Here is a 25,070-nt window from a genome sequence, read left to right as displayed (position 1 = left end):
CACACACACACTAGAAGGATGCATACAGTGTATCACACACACACACACACACACACGAAGGATGCAGTCAGCGTATCATACGCAAATACACACACACACACAGAGGAAGGATGCAGGCAGCACACAGACTCAGAGGATGCTGATTGCCCAGCCTGAAGGGGGCAGCCTTGATGTTTGACTGGGAGATGATCCTCTGAGTCAGAGCAGGTGCTGTGGCCACAGAAGATGGGATGGATCGTGGGAAACAGCGGCCACCATCAGTCTGAGGAGATGACTGCCGCTCCATGCATCGAGACTCGGTGCTGTCAAAGCGCACAACTCCGTAGTCATTCCTTCTTGTGCTTTGTTGAAAAGTCCATGGTTTGGTTCATCCTCATGAGAAACGACTCCATCCCTAGCTCAGGGGTAAGAGCCAAGTCCACCTGAGCCTCTTCCAGGAGCGCCGTTGTCTTTCTCCATGATTGAGTCCAGCCGCACAGTGATAAGATCCAGTTTAGCCCAGCGTAAAGTAAGTTGAGGTTCTCTGGGGTGTCTGGGAAGATACTCTGTCTTCTTCATCTGGATATTTACAGAATCTACACGAAATGCAGCTCTGTGGCAGCCATGTTGCTGGCTGTGGGACTGGGCAGAGCCAGAGAGGAGACAGATAGAGGGTGGGAGACGGTTCTCAAGTGTTGACTTGGGTGTTTTATCAGCAGCAGCTGCAGATATTCCCATGGCTACAGGAGCATTTCTGGGTGACAGGACAGATGTACTTCCCTCTGTGAGGATGGAACTAAGACACCGAGGAGATGGTTATGGTAGGAACTGCCGACGTCACCCCAGACAAGGACTGGAGACACTGACGTAAGCTGGCTTCAGGGTGTGGCAGGAATTTCCCTGCAGAGCCAAAGATTCAACAGCATCACCCCTGAGGCTCCACCTGACCTTGAACTTTCAGGATTCTGAGAGCAAGAACAAGAGTCTAGAATCTACACAGGCCTGCCTCCACCCTGTAGCACCCCGGGGTCAGCCTTTCCCGCCTTCTCCTCTTGAATCTACACAGGCCTGCCTCCACCCTGCAGCACCCCAGGGTCAGCCTTTCCCGCCTTCTCCTCTAAGTCTATCCTTTTAACCTTAAATTCCATTTCTATGATCTTTTGAAAAACACCCGAACTAATTCCATATGCTGATATCTACCCATGGAATACGAATACCATTTATGAATATATTCTCTCCTCTCCAAAACACAGTCATGTACATATGCACACAAACACACTTGCACGCGTTAACACGCAGACCCTACCTCGCCAGGCCCAGACCACGTCACTGCAATCCCTACATGCCTGTATCTTGGAGCTGACTGGTAAGATGAACTTTGAACTTGAGCTGAGAATTCCAGCTATGCTGCCCCCTGGCTGGGTGGTCCTGAGCAAGTAAATTGTTCTCCAGACCTCAGCTCAGAGACCGCCCAGAACGGAGGCTTCCGTAGAGCTGAATGTGCAGTAGGCTGACGTCACAGGTCACTGCCAGAGGAGGCTGGGGTCCAGACAGGGAGGGACTGACGGGGGCCAGGGAGAGCAGTGGCAGCATCGCTCAGAGGGCAGTTGTGGGTTGGAAATGCCTATTTGGAGGGCTCCGGAGCCCCTGGAATCTACAGAGTGAGCCCCGTCTTTACACAGTGTCGGATGCCTGGCATGGAAACAGGCCTTCCTGATGTCATCCTTGTCTCTGTCGACTTGGTGTCGGAAGAGCTGTGTCCATCGGTTCTGTTCTCGTTGTGGAAGAAGACACAACACAACCCGTTGAAAATGAAAGAAGTACAAGAAAAAATATCAATTTCACTATGGAGAGATAACGCTCGACGGTGGTGGCAGGTGACTCGTGGTCTCACTACGTAGCCCTAGCTGGCTTGGAACTCACTATGGACGCCAGGCTGGCCTCAGACTCACAGAGCTCCGTCTGCCTCTGCGCCCAGACTGAGGGTTCGGTTCTCAGTTTGTTAGCACATTTGTATGTTGGTGTATTGCCTTCTAGTCATTTCTCCTCCTTGAGAGCTGGGGGCGGCGTCTCACTAACGTTTCCCAGGCTGCTTTCAGACCGCTATCCTCTAAGGCTGGATCTTCAGCGCTGAGGTCAAACTTCGCGTATCCCTGGTGAGAGCAGACTCACGGAATGCCAGTCATCACACCAAGTGATCTGTGTTTGGTTGTTCATAACACAAGACCACAAACTGGGTGACTTTTTAAAAAAATAATATATTCGTATTTGATGGGCATTCATGTTTTGCCAACATGTATGTCTGTGTGAGGGCGTCAGGGCCCCTGGGACTGGAGTTACAGACGGTTGTGAGCTGCCAGGTGGGTGCTGGGAATTGAACCCGGGTCCTCTGGAGGAGCAGTCAGTGCTCTTTAACTGCTGAGCCATCTCTCCAGCATTTAGGAGACAGCGAGCAAGCTTCTGTGGCCCAGAGTCACTATCACTGCAATGAAACACCATGAGCCAAATCAAGTTGAGGAGGAAAGGGTTTATTTGGGTTATACTTCCACAATACAGTCTATCACTGAAGGAGGTTGGGGCAGGAACTCAAACAGGGCAGCAACCTGGAATCAGGAGCTGGCGCAGAGGCCATGGAGGAGTGCTGCTTACTGGCTTGCTCAGGCAGCCCAGGGATGGCTCCACGCACAATGTCCTCCCCCAACAATCGCTAAGAAAATGCTCTACAGTCAGACCTTATGGAGTCGTTTTCTCAGTTGAGGTTAGTGCCTTCTAGATTATTCTAGCTTGTGTCAAGTTGACATAAAACTAGCCAGTACAGTCTCTTACAAAACCATGAAGGCTCAGTGATGATGGTCTTCCCAGGCGTCATTATCCTAACCATCCCAGAGGCCCCACCTCTAAGTATCACAGATTAAGTTACTGGGTTAAGTTCCCAGCTTGGCAATGCTTCACAGTGAGCAGTAGCCATGCACAGATTTAGAAGGAACAGACTAAGTTTGAATAGTAGCCTAGAGAGAACCCCGGGAGTGCCAGGGGTCCACTTCCCATTTATTTACCAATGGACCCTCTACCTCTGCCTGAAGCTGAAGCACTGGAGCGCACAGACCTCACCAGAATCCTAGTCAACACATGTGGCTAACAACCCCTATCCTCCGTGCCCTGCTCTGTACCCTGAGAAGGCTGTCAGTCGGGAGAGCAGGTGACTTATGTGTAATCTGCACAGAGTTGTGTAGTTCACAGAGAAGCCCAATGACAATGCCTGGGACTTTGTCAATGCTCAGTAAATACTGGCATTGGTAATTGGCACAGCCCCCCCCCCCCCCATTAGCCCGACCCCAGTTCTGGGAGGTCATGCTTCTCTTTGGAGCCTGGTCTTTGTCAGACAGAGCCCATGTCTTCACGCTGTTACGTTGATCTCAATGGCCTGGTTAATACCCATCCCTGACACATGCTTACTTTAGTGTATGAATGGACCGCTACCACTTGGGTCTGTGCACCCTTCCAAGTCGCTGGCCACATCTGAGCATCTGTGCGATTCTCAAAGGTACAGCAGACCTGGACCAGGGTGAGAGGTGGCTACAGGTCTAGGGAGATGGGGGAAGAACAAAATTTACCCCGGGTGCGCCTGTGCCCTGAAAAGCATACTCTGAGAAAGACAGCCATTCCTAGGTTGCTTTCGAGGCCCCTGAAGGCCCGAGTCACAATCTGTGTCCAAGTGTGAAATTCTTTGGGCCCAGCACTCGGTTGTAGTGTGTTTGCTGTGGGCGCAGTATTTGCTGAAGGAGTTTCCCTCTGATCTCACACACACTTGGGTCAGTTTATTTTAAACTGCAGTTTCAAGTGACAGCGGTGTCATTAGGAACCAAGTGAAACAGCAAGAGCCAGGGCTGTGCTAGGGCAGGACACAGCTCGGCCCTGCCTGGAAATGAGAGGCCTCAGCACCTAGGCAGAACTTGGGGAAAGAGGGAAACAGTGGTAAAACCCAGGCAGGACAAAACTGAAGGCGAAGGTATAAGTCACAACAATTCCACACCAGTTTGGAATTATGATTAATAGAATGGTTATTTATTTAAAGGGGAAAAAACTTACAGATCACCATCCCAGACAACAACCCTCTGCGCATTCAGGAAGGGAGTCTAGTCGCCAGAAGGGGAGCAGGAAGTAAGAGAGAGAGGAGAGGGAAGTGGCTGCCTTTTTTAAAGGGAGAGAGACCACGCCCCAATGGGCTGGTATCGCAGCGGCTATTGGCTGAAGGAGCGGGAGGAGCTCCCGCAACACGAAACACCCCTCACTATTCACTGTCCCTGGGCTGTTTGATCTGTCTGCAGGTGCTGTCCATGCCTATGTAGGAATGACTTTAAAAGTACGAACTTTCCCCATTTTTATAGCAAGTGGCATTTCCCCGTGTTGCTAAACCTCCTCCATGTTTGTTTTCGTAACTTTATTCGATTGCCCACATACAGTGCTACATAATCGTCTTCTTTTGACATAGAATAAATTCTAAGAGGAGGATTTAGTGGCTTAACTAATCAATTAAGAATAAGGTCTTGTTATACGACGCAAGCCAGACTTGAATTCCAAATCCTCCTGCCTCAGCTTCCTGAATTCCGGGATTACAGGTGTGTGCTACCGCATCTAAACCCCAGTCTGTTTAAAACGTTAGAGGTGACATTTTTTATGGTGGCGGGAAAACATCGACTCTGTTCCGACTGCACCACCATCGGGTGTTTACTGTGTATGCACGTGGGTGCCAATTGCTGAGCAGGGCTGATCACGCTTTCATGGGCATAGCTCCTTGTGACGGCTGAGCTGGGCTCCGAGAAGGTTCTGATGGGCCACGGGACACTGTAGGGTGCTGCTGATTTCATGGAGAAGGTCTATCTCCCCATTGGTTTTCTTCTCGTCTCCGATTCCACATTCTAAAACACCAGACTTGAGTTTTATATTTAATACGCCAAGACTCCGAGTTTTCTCCCCTTAGTTCTCCTCTTTGCTGTAATCTCAGAACTTCATTTGGATATGAAGCAAAAATAAGAACTAAAGATAGTAAGAACATTTATGGGATAGAGTAGAACCTTCTCGCTTTCTTCCAGACCTTCGCACTTCTCAGGTAAGTGCTGGGAGTCATGATGTTTTTATCTAAGTTTTTCTATTTACCAGTAAAGACTCGGAGTCAGATGTTGGGGTGAAAACCTGCTGGATTAGAGAAGCTGAGGAGCAACCTGCTGACTCTCCTTTTCAGACAGAGAACCAGCAACAGAGCGTCTCTCTGTCTGTCCCAAACCAGAAAGGACTGTGACTCTTTAAGTCCCTTCCAACCCCTTCCTGTTCGGCTCTCTGTCATCTTTGGTCCTCCTTACTCTCTATGGCTAATTCTTGTCAACTAGTCGCTGGCTCCATCCTCTGATCCAAGGTTAATTTTATTAACACGGTCTCAGAGTCTCACAGTGTGATCACATATCCCGGAACAGAGTTAGGTGGTGAACGGTACATTTCCCCCTCTTCCTGGGTGAGGACTGTTGAGTGGAGGCTGGGTAGGGAGGGGGCTACTCCCTTTTCTTCCTCTCTGGCACCTATGAGCCTGGGAAGGCCATTGGTGGTTAGAGCACTGTTGTCATGGGTGAAATGGCAATAGCTGACCCATGGGTGTGGCATAGGAAAGGGCTGAGCCTGTGTCGCCCCAAAAGGCTGCCTCCCATCTTCTGCATGAAGCTTGCTTTCTCGGGAAGGTAAATTGGGTAACTGTGTGCTTTGTTTAGCACCCAGCACTAAAGCCAGCAGTGGATTTTTTGAACTGTATTGACCTTAAATCCAAAATGTACTGTTCGTCTACCATGAAACATTCTCCATCATTTATTCCTTGTTCTATGATAGATTTCAGGCCCTTCCACATGCATGGCCCCACAATGGTCCTCACAACTACCTGGGAAGTGGACACAGGGGACGCAAGACTGCGCGTTGTGGGGATCACAAACCACAGAGTGGCAAAACTGGGATCTTACCCAGGTCTGCAACAAACAGGATGCACTTGTCTTCATTGGACAGCAAAGGAAGGTGGGCGAGCCTAGGCATCAGCTAGCCTTAAGTGACCTCCCCAAGACCACATAGCACACATGCGGCAGAGACTGATCTTGGAGGCTCTCTCACTGAGTTAGTGAAGTGCTCATTGCAAGCTGTGTGCCCTGTGGGTTCCTGTCAATCAACCCAGAAGTCTCAGAGCAAGGCTGGCTAAGACCCGGGGATGCTCACACCCGGAGCCCTCGCTCTAACCATGCCGGCCTCCATGCCTGGTGGGCTTGCAGGACCATGGAGCGTATGCCCGTGAGCCACAGTGCCAGTGCTTGAGCTGGGAACAACTGTGTGTCTTTGTCTTGACTCCACTGATTGGAAGTTTGGCTCCACATGGCTAACCATCCCTACAGCAGTTGAGCCAAGAAGGTTTTGTTTGCTTGCTTTTAAATTTTAAATACAGTTCCCAACTTACAAATGTTTCAAGTAGAGTTCTATTTAAAACAACACCACCATGGTGGGCTAAGGATTTGTGTCAGTGGTAGAGCGTCTTCTTCCCAGCGGGTTTGAGGGGCCAGGTTTGATTCCCAAAACTGCAAAACAACCCACCCTCCCACCCAACATCCTCGTGGGCCTGTAGGTGTGGGCACTGTTGCTTTGCTCAGGCAGGGCAGGACCTGCTACTGAGAGCCCATTACAGTGGCCGGTGTTGATGGAGAACTTCCTCTGTTGCAGAAACTGGGCCGAGCGTTATCTAGGAGAATGCCACAGGAGATTTAGTATCTGGGGGCTTTATCAAGATTCTTTTAGGAATGAATCAGAGAGGAATGGTGACTCACTAAGGATGCACAACTAGGGAAGGATGGAACTGGATTCAAAGCCACATATAACCCACCTTCCAGCCCGCACTTTTATACTCTCTGCCCCTGGCTCCCCCAGCCTTCCTCACGGAGGAGGCTGAGGGTAGGAAGGCTTGGAAGAGTTCACCCAGAAATTTTTCATTCTGGAGTGCTATCGAGGTCTGCAAAGACTTTTGGTCATATCTGTCTGTCTCTTTCCCCACCCCAAAGCCAGTGTCTGTGTTTGGGAGAGGATGGGGGATGGTGAATGGACCCCAGAAATGGCGGTGAATGGACCCCAGAAATGGAGATCTTCTAGAAAGCATGTGTTCTTAATGCAAACCAAAGGTTTAAAATACAGAGGGTCTAGAGACTAGGGAGATGGCTCAGTCAGTAAGGATGGCTCATGAGGACCCGAGTTCTAGCCCTATATCTGTTACCCCAGCAACTGGGGGCAGAGACAGACTGATCTGGGTCTCAGTGGCCAGCCAGTATGGTCAAAATGGCGAACTTCAGGCTCAGTGAGAGATCCAGTCTCACAAAGGAGAGCAGGTAAATGAGGAGGAGTACGGAGGGAGGAAGGCAACCCGAGCTATGGATGGAGGAAGGCAACCCGAGCTATGTCTGGCCTCTACCCATACCCTATGGGTGAGTGCACTCACGTGGGCTAGAGCATACACATGCATGCATGCTCATGAATGCACACACACACACACACACACACACACACACACACACACACACACCAATGCACCATGCACTAAATAAATGAATAAAAGTGAGAGACCATAGAATCAGATAGTTTCTGGAGCCATGCCTCTGAGGCCCTGTGTAGGTATATGAAGTGACTAAGCAGACCAGGTCTGGGTGACTCCAGGCCCTGCCCCTTCTGTATCCAAGATGTCTCACTAGAGAATTGACCTTCAGTATGATGTTAAATGTTCACATTGGCATGAAGAGCACAGTTGGCAGTTGCTAGGAGTTCTTTCTGGGTAAACTGGTTTTCCTTACAGTGTTGGCTTTTTAATTAATTTGGGGGATGAGTGTCTGGGGGATCATGACTGCACCCTCCCTACTTTTGCGAATGCCTACAGTTTCCCACAATAATGCATTTTAAAAGCGTTTAATAGCTTCTGAGGTGTTAGCTTAGTTTAGGAAACAATCACAGATAGCTCAGAGCATAGAATGCGGAATGGACAAGTCGCTCTTAAATAAAGCGTCTGCTAGAATGGCAGCAGGCTGCTCATAGTCTCACGGGGCTTCCACTTACCCCTCACGGGGCTTCCACTTACCCATCTACACAAAGCAGAGGTTAGCTATGCTTGCCTCTCAGAGGAGAGACTGTGTGGGCCTGGGCAGCGTCTTATAAACGGTTACACTGTCTCCTACTTGAATTGTTTGCTCACTGGTTCAGCACATTCCTGGAGACCTTGCCCTGTGGTTGTGGCAGACTAGACGCCTTCCCACACAGGCAGGTCAGGATAGACTCTGGAGACCAGATTACCCAAGTGCTCCCTCCTCCCCATTTACTCCCTAGGTAAACACTTGCCCCCTCCTTCCCTCCCAAAGGGAACAGTGATGATCAAGCTAGGTGCCTGTGGGCCGGGGGATGGGATAGAGTCTGGCTCTAGTTCCTTCCTCAAACGGTGTGACTCTGACCAAAAGTTTAGCTCTCTGGGAGCCAATTTTCACGCCAAGAAGCTTACCCTGGGGCATCAGTTCATTTCTTACACACATTTGTGGAGCTTGTACTGAGAGCAGGCGTGGACTAAGAGGTACGAGAAGAACCCACAGCGTGGAAAGGCCTTGTGACGGCGGTTCCTTGCAGTCGGGTGAAAGTGGAGGTTATTTCAGCTCTCTGAACCTTGTCCCACTCTCTGCACTTTACCCTCTGAGACGCAGCTTCTGGTACATCTTGTGTTGCCTTGAGCCGTGACTTTAGCAGGGCCAGGGTCTGCTGCAGGGCCAGGGTCTGCTGCAGGGCCATGGGCTGCCGCAGGGCCAGGGTCTGACCGGTCTGAGAAGGGCTGTTGATAAAGTGGCTGTATATCCTTCTGCTGTTTGAAATGCTCCTGAAAAATATTTGGATAACCCTCCACCACCTGAGCAGGCATTTCTAAAGTTTACATTGCAGGCCTGGGTGACTTTGATATTTGGAGACAATCATTTCCTCCCACCCTTGAAGTTTTACTCTGGAAAAGCCCTCCAGCAGCTGTGTGGATGTGGAGTGTGCTTCGGAATGTTACTGGGGAGGCTGATTCACCCCAGATGGGATGCGAACCAGGCAGGAAGGACGTGTCCACTGGTCGCTGAGGCCCCATAATCAGAGTGCCTCAGCAGTCAGGAAGTGTGACACAGACCCAGGTTAGGTTTTCTGTCCTCTGTGCCCACTGGAGTCTGGTCTTGTTGTACAGGGGTCACCGTAGTTTGAGACTCGTGACTGGCCCTGAGACTTTCTACACAGACCACACTGGCCTCAGACTCATGGAGATCTTCCTGCTTCTGCCTCCTGTGTGCCAGAGTCACTTTATCTTAAAGTCAGGAGCAGCTTTTTTTTCTCTCTCTCTCTAGAAGTTTCCTATGGAAAAGCTGAGATTTGAATTCATCATTATTTCTTAAATTTAAAAAAAAGAAAAAAATTAAGGCTCCCATTGTAAGCTTCTAGATCATGTGTATCTTCAATGATAAAATAAAAAGTGCTTAGATTCTTTTTTTTTGTGATTAAGGATGCACGGAGGAAGGTATTTTGTCGTCCAAATGTATAAGTTCATTAATAACTCAGCAGGTTGTATTATTGTATGTTGATAGTCTTGTCCTCAGTTGAATGTTTTTTACATGTGCTACATCCCATAATAATGTCTTCACTATAGTTATAACTGGGTCCTTTTCACAGATAAAGAAATAGACTCTGTAGTGTGGGTCAGTAGGTCTACAGGCCAGGGCTAACCTCAGATTCCTTGAGGTCCTGCTGGCCCTAAGCTCTCTGTCTCTCTTCTGCTCCCCTTGAGCCCGGTCCTGATGTGTCCCAGAATTCCTTGAGCTCATCTGCCAGTTAATATTCTTTGTTGTTTTTCTGAGCTGGGGACCAGAGACCCCACCCACCTCCCCGTCAAGGGTCACAGCACAGGTTCATAGTTGGGGCTTAGTACAGGTGTAAGGGTCCCGGGTTGCCTCATGGCGTTGGCTGACTCTGTTTCTTGGCTCTGACTTCTGTGTGCCCGCGCTGACACTGAAGTTGAGGATTCTTTTTTTAGGGCTGAAGAACAGAGAGGGAATCTGTGGGCAGGGAAGTGTCTGTGGGCTGGTGGATGGGGGAGCCCAGAGGGAAAGAGGCCTGGAGCTGAGGATTAGTATTCAGGCATCTGCACTGGCCTGCCCTTGAGGTCCTGACAGGTTACATCCCCAGCGGCAGGCGCTAAGAGCACCTCTTGTGCACATTCGCTACTTTCTCTTGTAGAAGGTGGGCTTTGCCCACCTCCCGTCTTTTCCTTTCTCTCTTTCTGCGTCTCTGCCCATCTCTCATCTCTCTGCCTCCCTCCCTCCCTCCCTCTCTGTCCCTCTCTCTCCGTGTCGCTCTCTCTCTCGGCCTCCCTCCCTCCCTCCCTCCCTCCCTCCCTCCCTCCCTCCCTCCGTCTCTCTCTCTCTCTCTCTCTCTCTCTCTCTCTCTCTCTCTCTCTCTCTCTCTCTCTCTCTCTCTGTGTGTGTGTGTGTGTGTGTGTGTCTGTGCGCGCGCGCGCGCCTCCCTTTCTCTCCCACTCTCTCTCCAACCTTCTCTTCTGAGGCTTCTGTCCCCAGAGGCCAATCTCCACTCTCCCCCCTTTTCCCATTCACTCCCCGCCCCCCCCCGTAAAAATCTCCTCCACCTGAGCTCTGTGGCATAGCATCTTTCTCTCGCGCCCTGATCTTTTTTTTTAAATTACAACAGTGAGGATCCTGTTGGCTTCATATTTAGTTCTTGTGGACAAGGTACAATACAACGGCCTGGGGACTGCTGATGTGGATATGGCTGACTCCCACCCCTGGAGAGCTTACATCCAGAGAGGGAACTGGGAACCTGAGGTTGTTAGGTTCTGGCCTCTTTTTTGTGGCCCCTGAGCTCAGTGACCTTTCTGTTTATAGGGGTCAACAGTAACCTTGATCTCAGAGTTTTGGTAAGTGCTAGGGCAAAGGTCACAGGATTTGGTCACAGAGGACACAGAAGGGTCTTCTTGCTGTCATGGAAGGTCACTTGGTATCCTGGTGTAGAGGATATCCAAGCTGAGACTTGGAGGAGGAGATGTCGAAGGAGACCAGGCATAACAGGTGGGGAACAGGCTCCCACTGGACCCAGGAGCAAGCTCATGAGACTGGTGTTACCAGCCAGCTGGAGGCAGACTGGGATATGGTGACTTGGCTGTGCGCTGGATGACTTTTAGGGACTCGTCTGGTCAGTGGAAATGTTCACTGGTCGAGGGGAGCTCTTCCCGTGCCCACACTGTAGGCTACTGCCTGGGCCCCGAGCACCTTCAAGGTGGAGAAGAGATGCACAGGAACATGGGAAGGGAGAACAGAGGATTCTGGGACGGGCTAGAAGGAGTCTGCTACCCTGCATGCCCACAGCTCTGGGCAGGGTTGAATAGCTGGAGATGCAGGGAGGCCTGTGAGTTCTCAGCATCAGGCAGTGTTTGTGTGTCCTCCCACCTGAGCCGGAGCCCGTGTCCCCGCTGCACTATTGATTTCATCAGTCTGGCTTTAAGCATTTAGTGAGAGCCTGTAGCATGTGCCAGTCTGGGATTTAGTGCAGATGGGGCTTCCCTCCGAATGGATGAGGTGGCAGTGTTCTGGGACAGAGACATCCGAGAAGGGGTGGCTGAGGAGAGAGCATGTGCCGTGATTGTTTTGGCGACATGTGTCCCCAGCGGGGGAAGGATGTTTTTGGTGACACATACATACATTTAGAATTGTGGGTAAGTAGAGGGACTTGAAGCCATTGAAGTTTCAGGAACTAAACCGTGTAGCCCCGTCTGTTGGTTTGCTTAGCATCCTGGAGACCAACGTGCATGTCCCAGCCCACCTCGGGAGGAAAGGCTGGATTTGGTTCATAGTTTCAGTCCATCGGTGGTGGGAGGGGAGGGCATGGCACAGTGGCTTCCCCAACTCACTGCAGCAGACATGAGTGGCAGAGGTTGTTCTCATCATACAGACCCGAGAAGCAGAGTGCAAGACAGGAAATGGGCAGAGATGATACGCTGTCATTTCCTTCTGCAGCCTCCCCAGATAGTGTCACAGCTGGAGAGAAAGCCTTCAGAACGTGACCTGTTCAGGACATCTGAGATTCAAACCACAGTAACCTCTAGCTGAAGACGGGTCAGGGGAGGAAGGTGGGAGCCCTCTAATGGTGTTGAACAAAACAATGCAGAAATGGGCCAAGCTCTGTTACTTCTGGTGGGCGCCCCTGCCTCTGCATGTCCCCATCTCTTCTGTGCATGGCCAGGGCCACCAGGAGAAGGGGGTGAGCTCATAGTGGCACCTGCCTGGCCGAGCAGTGCTCACCAGAACACTTTCATTACACTTGTTCGCGTTCTGTGTGGGACTGCGTATGGGTTGGTGTTCACCTATCATGGGGCATGTGTGGAGGTCAGAGGACAGCTTGCAGAAGTCAGTCCTCTCGTTCGTACCTGTGAGTCCTGAGGGTTGAACTCTGCGTATCAGGCCTGGCCACAAGCACCTTTGCTTACCAGTCCAGGGCACTAATTTTTTTTCTCTAAAAATTATTTTATGTGTATGAGTGTTTTGCCAGAATGTCTGTTTGTGTTCCATGTGTCCGCAGAGGCCATAAGTGGGCATCGGGTCCCTCGGAACTGGAGTTATGAATTATGGATGTGGTAGGTTCCGGAAATAGACCCTGGGTGCTCTTAAACACTGAGCCATCTCTCCGGCCCCACCAGGACACTTCTGTTCATTTCATGATGAGAACAATGGCAGGGCACAGTAATACTGCGTTTTTATGCTCTCTTGAAAATCAAAACTGGTTCCTGCCCCTGGTGCTGGTTCCCGCGTGTCACCTCCTGTCCTTCTCACATGTCCTCCTGTCACTGTGCCCAGTGTCAGTGAGGGCAGATGGTGCTTGGGGCCTTTCCACAGCGGCAGGCAGATGTGGGTTCGTCCTAGTTCTGACAGACTGCCAAGGCCTATGCCCCGATGCCAGGGTCAAGTTCCTGATGTGGACGGACAGCGTATGGTGGAGACTCTGGAAAGACCCTGGTCAGCATGGGGGACTGGAAAGTCCTTGCTTACAAAAGGTTGTTACCTAGGTGGCCGAAGGTGCCAGGACAAGGAAGTGAGCTATCCAGGTTTGGAGCACATCTCTCCTTCACACTGAGGAACGGCAGGGATCAGGAGGGACTGAAGAGGTCAGCAGTGGGGAGATAGTTATGGAATAGGGTTAGGTGGCATCGCTCAAAGTCGATTCTACAGGAGGCTGCAGACTCACAAGCTGCCAGGGAGCAGGGCACTGGGCAGTGGCACAGAAGTTGCCAAGCCACACTTGACTTGGGGATGCTGAGCATGGACAGACACTGAAGGAGGAATGTTGGTGACACCCAGGTGTACAGCTTGGAGCCACCTTGGGAGATGCTCAGGAGCTCTGGAATGCTGGAGGAAGGTCTGGTCCTGGGAGTGGAGGTGGAGCAACAAAGGCAGAGTTGCCTCAGCAGAGCAGAGAGGGCAGTAATAGCAGCGTTCAGATGTTGAACATTGGGAGACGGTTTCAGCTTCATTATATTGCTGTCATAGAATGTCTTGACAAAAGGCAATGATTTTAGCTCACTAATCCTCCCCCTCTCCCCCTAGATCCCATTACTGTGGGAAAGTCAAGGTGGCCAGAACTTGAGACTGCTGGTCACATCATGTGATCGGTTGAGAGCAGAGAGAAATGAGTGCATGCACGCTCGTTTGCCTGCTTGCTCCTTACTCTCAGCTGGATTTCTCCACTCTTACAGAGTGCAGGACCCCTGCCTAGGGGATGGTGCTGCCCATGGTGGGCTTGGACTCCCCTATGCCAATTAATGTGGATACACCCTCAGGCCAACCCACTGTAGACAGCTCCCTATTTAGACTCTATGTTCAGGTGCATGTACTCACATACAGATACACACATATACGTAGTTAAAGTGTTGAATGTTGCATTAAAGAATTAGAGTTTGGCTGGGAACAGTGGCACACGCCTGTAATACCAGCACTTGTAGGTTAGAGCAGGAGAAGAGAAAGTCAGAGACCAGCCTCTGTCTCAACAAAACAAAGCAAATATCCATGCTCAGTTAGGCTTTTTCTTAGGGAGTAGGGAAGTACATGCTGACTTGCACACTAGTTCCCAACAATTCTGTATCCTGGCCCAGGCATGTGTCTCCGGGACACAGACTTAGCGGGCAGAGTCCGTGGTTATCCTTGCCTTTCCATATTACGACACACACAGCCTCAACCAAGCTGCTTTTGCTCAGCTGGGAGGTGTGGACAGAACCAGCTCCGGGTGGGTGAAGGGCCAGGGCCAACCTTTCCCCTCTCTGTCCTAAGCTCAAGAGCATCAGGCTGCTGCCCTGAGCACTGTTTACAACCTCCCTGCTTTTGGGTGCCTCCCTCTCCTGGCCTCCAGCTCCTTGCTGGGAACTGAGGTCTTGGATCTGCCTCTGAGATAGTGGGGTCCTATCACCACAAGGAAGCCATCTTGACTGGGAGAATTTGCTCCATAGAAACATGTTTCCTATGCGCTGGGAGTGGCTTCCAGGCACCATCACCACCGCTGCGCAAGACCGGCCTGGCGTCTTGTAGCTCTTGCTGTTTCGGTCCTAGGTTCCAAGTGAGACATGATCTCATCTAATCATTGTTAGTCTTGAGAACCTGTCTCTCAGAGGGCAGCGAGGCTTGGATCATGGGTTCACATTCAGTCCGGGACTCTGCATGTGAGGTATTCTAATGCAGGCAGAAAACAGCTGTGACCCCCGGCCGGATGGTAGTTTTACCACCAAGTTACATCCTCAGCCCGGCTTTTGTCCTCCTCATTTTCGCTCTCCCATCCACCACTCTCCCAGTAGCGGCTCCTCTGTAGGCTCTGCTACCCGACCTCTGTTCACCCCACCGTCCACAGGGAGGCTGTCTGTATATGCATCCCCTAGGTACCCCAGGCAAGAGATGCTGCCTGTCTCAGTCATGAGGGATGGGATCCCAGCCAGCCATCCACTTGCTGTGTGATATTGAAATCATAATTTAAACCTGCCACACCGGGTTTTCTTATATGCAGACACTGACAGCTATGAATTAAGGACAGAGTTAAGGACATACACACTTCAGCATTTCACATCAGAACCCTCCTCCCCCACCCATGGGGAAGACCAAATAACTCTGTTCGTTAGATCCTTACTTTTGCTCTTGCCAGAGAGCTGGATGGTACTGAGAACCCAGGATCTTCCTGGCCTTAACAGGTGCCAGAGGCTCAGGTGTGTGGTGCTCTGTGTGTGTGTGTGTGTGTGTGTGAGAGAGAGAGAGAGAGAGAGAGAGAGAGAGAGAGAGAGAGAGAGAGAGAGAGAGAGCGCCAGAAGGCAGAGACCCGTGAATCACTCAACCATGGAAGTCTTGAATTATTAATATCGGTATTCTCAGACTTCTAATGGGGGCCGGGAATGCATCCCATATATGGAAGGGCAACACAGTCTCTGCACCGAGTACCTTTCAGGGTCGGGAGTTGCTTTGAAGTCCTGCAGACTGCCTGGAGGGAAAAGCCTGAAGGCTGTGCTGGGGTTCGCTCCTACGCCTTGGCCCGCTCCTCTGGGAACTAGGGACAGAGGACAAAGATGCGGACTGGAGCAGACATCCTTGCCCCTGTCAGGGAGTGCTGAGTGTGCAGAGCTTGCTGAAGGCGTCAGGCCCTGCCACGCTATGCCTCCCAAAGAGCGGGAATTCCGGGGCTTGAAACCAGACCTTGCGCGCTCGCGTGTCCACCCTGCTGGACTAGCTGCAGTGACCCGGGCTCGCCTGCCTCTGACCCTCCACCGCCCACGCCGAGTCCCCGTGCGCTACTGACAGGACGGGGCGTGGTCCCGGCTGGGCGGCGACCCGCTGGCTCCGAGCTCCGGGGGAGGAGCCTTCTCCAGCCTTTCCCCAGGGCCTCGGCTCCAAGGGGCGGGGCGGGGAGGAGCGCGGGGAGGAGCCCGGGCTGCGGCGGCGGCGGCGTCAGAGCGGTGCTCCCGCTGTCCACAGGCTCAGACCCAGCTCGAGAGCCGAAGACTCGCACCGGCGGCTCCTCTTCTGAGCTGAAGCTGCAGGGCCATGGCGGACAAGGAAGCCGGCGGCGGAGACACCGGTCCCCGAGGTGAGCGCGGGGCGGGGGACTCGTGACTGCTGCTGGGGCTGCGGTGGTCTGGGAAGAATGAGGCACGCTCCTTACCGCGGCCCGAAGCCCGGTCTGAGGGCATTAGAAAAGTGAGCTCCCTGATTCCATCTTGCCATGCCCAGCGGGATCAGAGAGCGTCTGGGCGCGACACCCGGCCCACTGGGTGGGAGGCCGCCTTCGAGTCACGTGCTAGGTTTGGGCCAGGGTGCGGACACTGCAACCAGGACCACATCCCCGGCTGGGGCACCCTGGTTGTTTCCACCTCGGGCTAGCTCCTTGGTCAGGGCCGGGTACCAGTCCCAAGAGAACCGCCCCTCCTGTCCATCGCCTGTGCGCTGTGTTGGGGATGCCACTGCTGACCTGGTTGATGGCCGGCCGCCAGGTGGCCCCGGGTCCCCAACGGTTCGTTTCTATGACCCAGTGTGGTAGGGGTGTGAGACTTGGGGAAATCAGATTCATATTTGCCCCCTCGATCCACCCTACCCCTCCGGACCCAGGAGCCGGGAGTGGGGGCCTGCAGCTGCAGGCCAAGGGTGTCCCATCGCTATCCCCTCCTAGAGAATAACTAGGATTCTCTGGGTTTGGGCGTAGAAACTGCGGAGGTTACACTGTGTATGCGGTCCTTGTCAGAGGTGTGTGTGTGTGTGTGTGTGTGTGTGTGTGTGTGTGTGTGTGTGTGGCGGTGGGGAGGGGGGTGTCCCATGCGGAGTACTGTAGCCTTGCTTCTTACATTTATGGCAAGAGCGACTCATTTGGAGCATTGGTTGAGGCTCAAATGGCAAAGGAGGGAGATCCTGGGGATCCGGGAAGAGGATGAGATGCTTTCCGAGCCAAGGCTGTAAATCAAGGCTTCTCTAGCACAGGGGATGGGCTGGTCAGGATTCCAATCTTCTTCCTGTGTATCTCAAGCGGGGGAAAGTTGGTTGCGGAGAGGTGCGGCGCGTGTCCCTGACCTGCAGAGCCTTGGATGAAGCAGATGCCTGAGCCGGTTTCCCAGGAGCTCCAAGCAAGCTGCAAGGATGACATTAAAATGCCCCGACTTAAGGCGAAATCCAGTCAGGAAAAAAAGAAAGAAAGAAAAGAAAAAAGAGCACTGTGCTCTGCGGAGACCCAAAGCGGGGAAACTGAGGCCAGTCGCGTCGCAACTGGCGTTGGCAATTGCGTTCTCTGTCCTGATGTGGGTTGGCTCCAGCCCCCTCTTCTGCTGCTTTCCTATCCACACCTGCCCCCTCCCCAGCCCATTGTTCCTGCGGATCTGGGAGGTGCCTCCCCAGCCGTCAGGCACTGCAGTGGTTGAGGAGTGCAGGGTGGGGGTTGGGAGCCCACAGAGGGAGCAGCACAGCCCAAGCCCAGGCAGTGGTCCTCAAACAGGCACCCCGACCTTTCCACGGCCTGGCAGTTGTCTTTGTCTGAGCATCACTCAGCAATTGGATTGATTCATTTCCCCTCACTTTTTTCTCTTTAAATTGGAAAAGAAAAATCCCAACATTTAGGATGCTGGTGAGAGGCGTCACAATTGCTTTAAGCGGGAGAGTAAGTGATCCAGTTTCCCGTCTCTCATGCTGAGATAAGGAGTGGGTGGTTATATCAGATGCGAGGCTGGGTATAAGATCTGTCAAATCAGAACCAGAGGCAGGCATCTGCACCCACTCTGGTTTGTCTTGAAAAGTCACATTGCTGCTTCCGCCCTATCCTACACCCATGCACTCACACACGCGCGTGCTCACACACTCATGACGGCAGACGTGTCACTGCTCACTTGGGTTTGTCCTAGGGTGGTTTTTAGAGTCTACTGAGTTCAAGGCATGCTGGTACAGGGACACCTGGGGCCCAGCCACCTGAAGGGCGAGTGTTCCTGGCCACTGGCTGTGCTTTTCTGACACCATCCCTTTATGTGCAGATAAAGGCAGGAGCAGAGCCCCACCGACTTCTAAGGGTTTTGTCACTGCGTGTTCTTTGCTGGGTGATGAATATGCCCTGTTTTATTTCTCAAGTCTCATATAAATTTGTTACCAGCATTCCTTTTACTGATGAGAGATTTAAACACCAATTAAACAACCTGTCCAAGGTCACAGATCTAGGAAGCTTTGCTTAGGACTGAAGCCCACCTGATTCTACTTTTTCAGCCCTCATTGGTGGTCACTGTCCTGCTGGGGGTGGCAAAGTAGTCAATGTTTCAAGGGCTTATTTCAAGGATGCTGTTGCTGCAAATGTATGATTGGAAGGCCCCAGCACACTGAGATTTGTGAACTCTTGGTCTCTCATGTTGGAGAGGGTCTAGGGACGGGCTGAGTGAAGTTGACATGATACAAGAAGTAGAAGTTGGGTGGTGAGTAGCTGACCCCCAAGATTCAGCTTGATTGTGCTCACCACGTTCCTTGTTAGAATATGAATTAGTTAATTCACAAGATCTGAAGGGTCACCTTTGGTCCCTTAGACTGCAAACACTGAGATGACCTTCGGTTCTGTCCCTCCCCATGACCTGAGTGTAGATGGGGCACCTGGTGGTTCAGATGGGGGGCGGGCTCTTCGGTGTCAGGGCTGGGGCACAGACAGTGGAAGCCTGGCTATTTTCTCCAGGAGTGGGTGGGAGAGTGGAGCCTTGGGCTTTGGAGATGGGATTTTCACCACCCCAGTAGTTAATCTCAGTATTTATCAAGGACTTGAGGAAACACGCTGAGTGAGTCATCTCTTTAGCCCTGACCACACTTGTTGAACGAACAACTCAATGAGGGGCCTTGTGACCAATATTTCGCCGTTCTGCTGCGGGCATTGTGGTGCAGTGTGGGAAAGAGGGTGGGTGAGGTTTAGAGCCCAGGCTACTCAGGGACCCAAAGGATGAGACACACAGCCTCTCCTAGGTCACACCTGCTATGTCAGAGTCCCTCAGAGTGACGTGAAGTGTGTCTGTGTGGTTGGGCATATAGAACTGATAGAGGCCTTGGGTGCTCTTGGTCTTAGGGTTCTGGGCCACGGGGCCACTTTGTGTCAACTTCTGTGTCTGGAGCTCTGTTCCCTCCATGGTGGCCTCCATCCCTCATCTCTCAATGTTCTGTGTTTACCAAAGCTCTGTGATCCTCCTTGGTTCTTGACATATGAAGTTCCCCCTTGTGACACGCCCCCTTGACCTGTAAAACTCTTACTCAACCTTCAAAACCCCCCCTGTTAGGAAACCTCAAATCCGTGCACATGGTTGGTGAAATCCACCTGCCAGTCCTCGGTGCTTCCATGTTGACACTTCAGTTGGCACGTCTTGAGTGCCCAGAGTGTGTCAGCTTTAAACGGCCATATCTTATTTGTCCTCTAACAACCCTCCGAGGTTGGTATTATTATTACCTCATTTTGCCAGTGAGGCAGTTGAGGGCTTTGAGAAGTTGGTAGCCTGCCCAGACAGTGGACGCTGGAGTCAGCTTCAAATCAGCCATGGAGCCCAACAGCTTGTGACCTTTCTCCTACTGCCTTCCTCTCAACAAAGGCCTTCTCTTTCATTTCCCTCCTTCTCAGCAAGGGCACATAGTAGGTTCTCAGAAAACGCCCGCCCGCCTGCGCGATGAGTGACCCAGTCAGCAAGATGCGGAGGACCACAGCCGTGGGCAATGGCATGCATAACCTGCCCACTCCAGGGCGGCACTTCTGCACACACATGCTCACAAGTGCGCCAAGCTGGAGGGGAGAGGCAGGCGGGGCTCCGGGCATCTCTGAAGAGATGAGGCACTGAGTGATGGCTCAATCTTGTGGGGGCCAGGCGCTCTCTCGTATAAATAGGCTCTTTGGGAAGGAGAAAGCTGCTTTATGGCCGCTGTGCATAATCAGATGGCCGGAGAAACGAAGGCCTCCTAATGGAGGGGCAGCATGGGGCAGGCACAGCACCCACCCCCACGGGCACACACAACACTGGCATTCCTTAGAGAGGGCAGGGGAGTGGAGGAGGTCCCGAAGGAGGAGCCACAACACCCGCCAGGGTTTCTGGTCCACAGAGGCAGGTCCTGCCGACCCTCCCTGCTTTCCCCTCCCCCATATGTTGGTGGTTTGGGAGAACCAAAGCGCCTTGGAATGCCAACACCAGCTCGACTTTGCTTCCTGGGTTTGTGATAGCCATACAGGGGTCTGTTGGAAACAGCCAGAGATAAGGCATGGCCCGGAAATGGCCTTGTCACTTGCTGTCCTCAGGCTTCAGTTTCCTTCTGCTCTGTGGGGGTGGGGGTGGGGGTGGGGGTGGGGGTGGGGGTCAAGCTGCTCTGTTTGTTTGTTTTCCCCTTCGCCTTAGGGCTGTGTGGAGACCTGTTCTGGTCCTTTAGTCCTGAGGTTCTGCCCTTTCTGAAGCCAGCACCTCAGAGTGACATGGGTATTCCTTCAAGTCTCTTTCCCTGTCCCTGTATATTCCACAGTGGGGGTAGGGTGATGGCTGCTGGTCCAGGGTCGCCCTGGGGGCTGAGGGCAGGAGTCACTCTGTGGTCACCAGATGCCCTTCAGGCTGACTTTCCTGTTGCAGTCACCTAGCTACTGATGCTGCCACCAATCAGGAAGTCCCTCACAACTGGTGTCAGACTTGAGACGGGTTTTCCACTGCTGTGACAAGTACCCAACCAATGACCTAAAGGGAGGGGTTGTTCTTTCAGCCTCCTGTTTCAGAGATTCCACTCCATCCTTTGACTCACAGCTTGTGGGGAAGCAGAACCGAATGGCTGGGCGCATATAGAAGAGCAAAGCAGCTCACCTCCTGGCAGCGGGTCAGGAAGAGGAAAAAGAAAAAGACAGGAAGTAATGAAGAGCCATCACCCCTCAAGGGCAGGCCTTCGTTGGCTTTCTCCCTCCATCTAGGCCCCACCATCAGTCCTTTGCAATACTGTGTTCAATTTATGAATCCGTTAAGGGGTGAATCCATTGCTTCTTGGAACCCTCAGAATCCAGTCACTTCCTCAAAACTGGTGACCCAGCCTCCTCCCTCCCCCCTCTATGGGAGCCTGTAGAGGACATTTGTGTTCAAACTGTAAGGGCCCTGATCATGTAGGATGGGGGCTGGGAGCAGCAACAGGCTGGCCACTCCTGGCCGGTGCCTTCTGAGTCAGCTGGTCTCTCTTGAGTGGCAGCTTCCCTGTCATTAATGTCTTCGGTTTTGAGATGGGATCTCACTGTACAATCCACATCAGCCTTGGATTCCTGGGCCCAAGCCTTTCGAGGAGCTGGGGCCTCAGGCAGCATCCGATTTGCTCTTAAATTATCCGTATTCAGTCCTCACCAACAGCCCGTAAAATGCATGACTCTACAGTGGGAGGCCTGGAGAGTTAAGTTCAGGTCCTCGGGTGGCAGGACCTCTAGGGGCGATTTTAAACAGACGGCAGCATGCCATGTCCCCTGAAAACTGCAGCCTCTTCTGTCGCCCAGTGGATGTGTGGGTACCTCCACCCCATCATAATGACTTATAGCTCCTTTTGAAAGTTAAAGTATGCCTTTATTTTGGGAAGACTATGTCAATTTTACAAACAGAAAAACCCGTGTTCCTCACCGTAAACAGTAGGCGCTTACAGCCTGAAGCATGCATGTCTAAAATTAGGTTTTTGTGCTTCCTTGGATGATACCGCCCACAGGAGGCTTTATGTCTAGGCTGTCCAGAGAGCCTGGAGACTCCCAGGGTGAAGTAGGTCATAGCACCAGATGGAGACATTCTCTTTGATGGATGGGTGTTGCCGCTGACATTGGTATTATAATTTTCATTCCAACCAATGATCTATCCAGGAAATGAGGCCCGGGAGCACTGTATTCGCAAAGCTCACCCCGGAAACTTAAAACCGTGTGGAACGGGTGTGAGATGGGGCTGCGTTTTGCCAGTCCTCTGCTCACCGAGGGACCGAGAGCCCTAATGGTGACCCTGTGTGAAGGTGGCCAGCTCTGTCCACTATAAAGTGGACAGTGAACTTAGAGGCCACGCCTGGAGCAGCACTGGCGAGCTGTGGGAATCTCCCTTAGCCCCACCTTAGTTTTCTCATCTGTAAAATGGAAATATTCTCACCACACACCTCACACTGGATTTTACTCTTTCCCATAAAGTAAGGGCTGAGTGCGGTCCGTGTTTATTATTATCTGCCATTGTTTATTATCCTGGACCCTGTGGAAGCAGGAGAGCAGTCAGACTGGAGAAAGGCCGGTCTGAGACCTCCACAGCCTGGCAGAGGCAGGCAAGGATTGTGCAGAGCCAGGAAAGGAGGCCCAGGAGCACTGTATTCGCAGTGTCCAGCAGGCCCAGAACCTAGGAGGCCTCCCTCGGGCTGCTCGCTCACCGGGCCTTTGGCCATGACTCCCAGCTCCTCGCTGACCAGTCTGAACAGTCAGCCAGTGGGGTTCAAGGTCTGTGCATCCCTGGACTCCGTCCATCACTGCCGAGCCTCTGACCTCAGAAGAACTCCTCCACCCTGAGCGTGCTCCGCCCTCAGTGCTGAGCTCCGGACCTGGGCTTTGTAGGGTGGCCTTTCCTAAACCAGCCTCGACTGGGACCTAACAGCTGAGGAAGTCCTTTGGCACAGCCACTGCTCCAGGACGTCCACCTGGGAAACCCTGAGCCGCCCACAGGCTGGATCTTGTTCCTCTGCTCTTATCTTTAGCACGCCCGTGTGTCCAGCTTTGCCGGGATGGTTCCAGACATGATCCCCTAATTCCTAACAGCAGCTGCTTTCCGTGGCTAAGAATCACTGTTGAGATATGAATTGTCTGTAGTCCTCATCTCTGTCCACTCTGGTGTGATGAGGCAGGCGGGAGGGTTAGCTCAAATCCACCCCTGTGGGTTCAGATGAGTTTGACCTCTGGGTTTGGGGTTGCCGCTTCCGGGGCATGCGAGAAAGGATGTTTGTAAAGGGATTGGCATGAGCCTGCTGTACAGAAGCCATGCAGTAAGTGACAGTGACTTCATTCCTGGTGTCACCAGGGTACTTGGTGAGGACGTGGGATCTGGGAACAGGACACCTGGGTTTGAATCCGTCATTTCGTGTCCTGTGATCCTGGAGACGTACCCACCCTCTTAGTCTTACCTTTTCATCTACAAATTGCAGGTTAAGGAGGTTGGGATAGTTCAGTGATTAACAGTGTGTGCTGCTCTTCCAAAGGACCCAAGTTTGATTCATGGGACCACACAGGGCTGCTCACAACTGCCTGTAACTCCAGCTCCAGGGAGTTTGACACTTCTGGCCACTGCAGGCACCTGCATGCATCCCACACTGGGATGTACACACACACATACACACACATGCACATAAATCAATAATAAAATAAGTCTTTTTAAAAATGTGGATGATAATACTGCCTTCTTTGTAGATTTTTTTTATGGACATAGGATTTATTCAAGAAAAGCATGAAACACAAGTCCAATCATGAGTCACAGATTCAGTGTTGACAATAGCTAGTGTTTTTATGAAGAAACCTCTAAAGATATATTCTTGTGGACGGGGGGGGGGGGAGGACCAAGGCAGCTTAAAACGGACTACAAAAGTAGTGATGAACAAACAGCCCAAGTGTATTTATTATTATTAGTTGTTGGTGTTGTTTTTGAGTCTCCTACAGCCCACTACAAACTCACTATGTAGTCCAGGTTGGTCTTAAACTCTTGATCCGGTTGTCTGCCCCTTACAAATCCTGGAATTACCAATACGTGCCAGGATACCTGGCTTATGTGGTGCTAGAGCCTGAACCCAGGGCCTCAGGCGTGCTAGGCAAAACTCTACCAGATGAGCTGTGTATCATAGCCCAACAGCCCAAATTTATTATTTGTATTCCGGAGGTCGGACACGAGCCCTAAGATGAGTCTCACTGTAAGGTACTGGCCCATCTGGGTCCTGCCTGTCCTGTCCGTCTGTCTCCTACATCCTCACTCTTCTGGAAGTCACCAGCACTCCTGACTCGGGACTGACTCTTCCATCTACAGAGCCTTCCGGCTACTGCCAAACTCTGCCTCCACGTCTCTGCCTCCGCCTGTGCAAGGACACTAGCATAGGGTCTCTTGGAAGGTGCACCTGAACCATTAAGGATCATTTCCCTATCTTAAGACCCTTATTGTCATCTCCTGAAGAATTCCTTTGGTTATAGAAAGTCATACATTCATAGGTTCTGGGAATTAGGACATAATACACTGGGGGGGGGGGACTTAGCCAGGTAGATAGAGGAGATCTCCATGGACTGGGGACTGTTAGCTGAAGGTCTGTCTCTCTGGAGACATGTTTGGATGTTGGAGAAAGTTCCTTCCTGGAGTCTTACCTTCGGCTTATTCAGCCTTGGTAGGGTTCTTAAAAGACATTTTCAGAGTGGGTCAGCTTCCTTTCAGAGGCCCATGCTAAATAAAGAGATCTGTTGACTCTCAGACAGGGAAGAACTATCAAAGTATCAAAGAACCAGGGGAACATCTACAATGTCTTCTCAATCTGTTAGCTCAGACAATCTTTGGTGGGTTAGAGCAACTGTGTTTGCTTTGCTGGCCATTTTGTGGGCAGGTGTTTGTGCTCATCCGTGGCTGTGCTGCCCTGGACAGTGACAGGCTATGGGGACCGTGCTGGCTCTGGGCCAGGCCTTTCTGTTCCAGGAGACCAGCTTAGGCTTGTAATACGCTGGTCTGGGGCAGTGGGAGGACAAGAGGGGCTACAAGCCTTCCACAGAAGCAGGAAATCGTCTCAGCTGTCTTTCTGAAGTGCAGTGCAAGCTAAAAGAGGTTGCAGCTGCAGCAGAAACTGCAGCCAAGGGCATAAAATGCAGCGGGGGGGCGTAAACTGAAGCGGGGGTGTAAACTACAGCGGGGGGGGGCGTAAACTGCAGCGGGGGACGTAAATTGCAGTGGGGGCGTAAAGGGCTTAAGCTGCAGCTGGGGGCGTGAGCTGCAGCGGAGGGGGAGCCGCTGCATA

The 25,070-nt window shown here is 52.0% G+C and overlaps 1 protein-coding gene across 2 annotated transcripts in view; it reads left to right on the top strand.

Annotated features, from left to right (window-relative positions):
* Window positions 1–25,070, top strand: part of Hspa12a (heat shock protein family A (Hsp70) member 12A) — a 149,747-nt gene that overhangs the window by 63,668 nt on the left and 61,009 nt on the right. The window contains exon 1 of one of the 2 annotated variants that reach the window (XM_075974544.1): window positions 16,026–16,170. The exons of the other annotated variant lie outside the window; for it this stretch is intronic. Coding sequence (XP_075830659.1) covers window positions 16,128–16,170 — 43 coding nt within the window. The 5' untranslated portion in view covers window positions 16,026–16,127. Of the gene's footprint in view, window positions 1–16,025; window positions 16,171–25,070 lie in introns of those variants that run through there. 2 annotated transcript variants of the gene reach the window in all.

This window comes from Microtus pennsylvanicus, chromosome 5, assembly GCF_037038515.1.
Source record: "Microtus pennsylvanicus isolate mMicPen1 chromosome 5, mMicPen1.hap1, whole genome shotgun sequence".
Classification (NCBI taxonomy): Eukaryota; Metazoa; Chordata; class Mammalia; order Rodentia; family Cricetidae; genus Microtus; species Microtus pennsylvanicus.
Note: the sequence above shows the minus strand (reverse complement) of the source record. Positions and strands in the feature narration are given on the sequence as shown.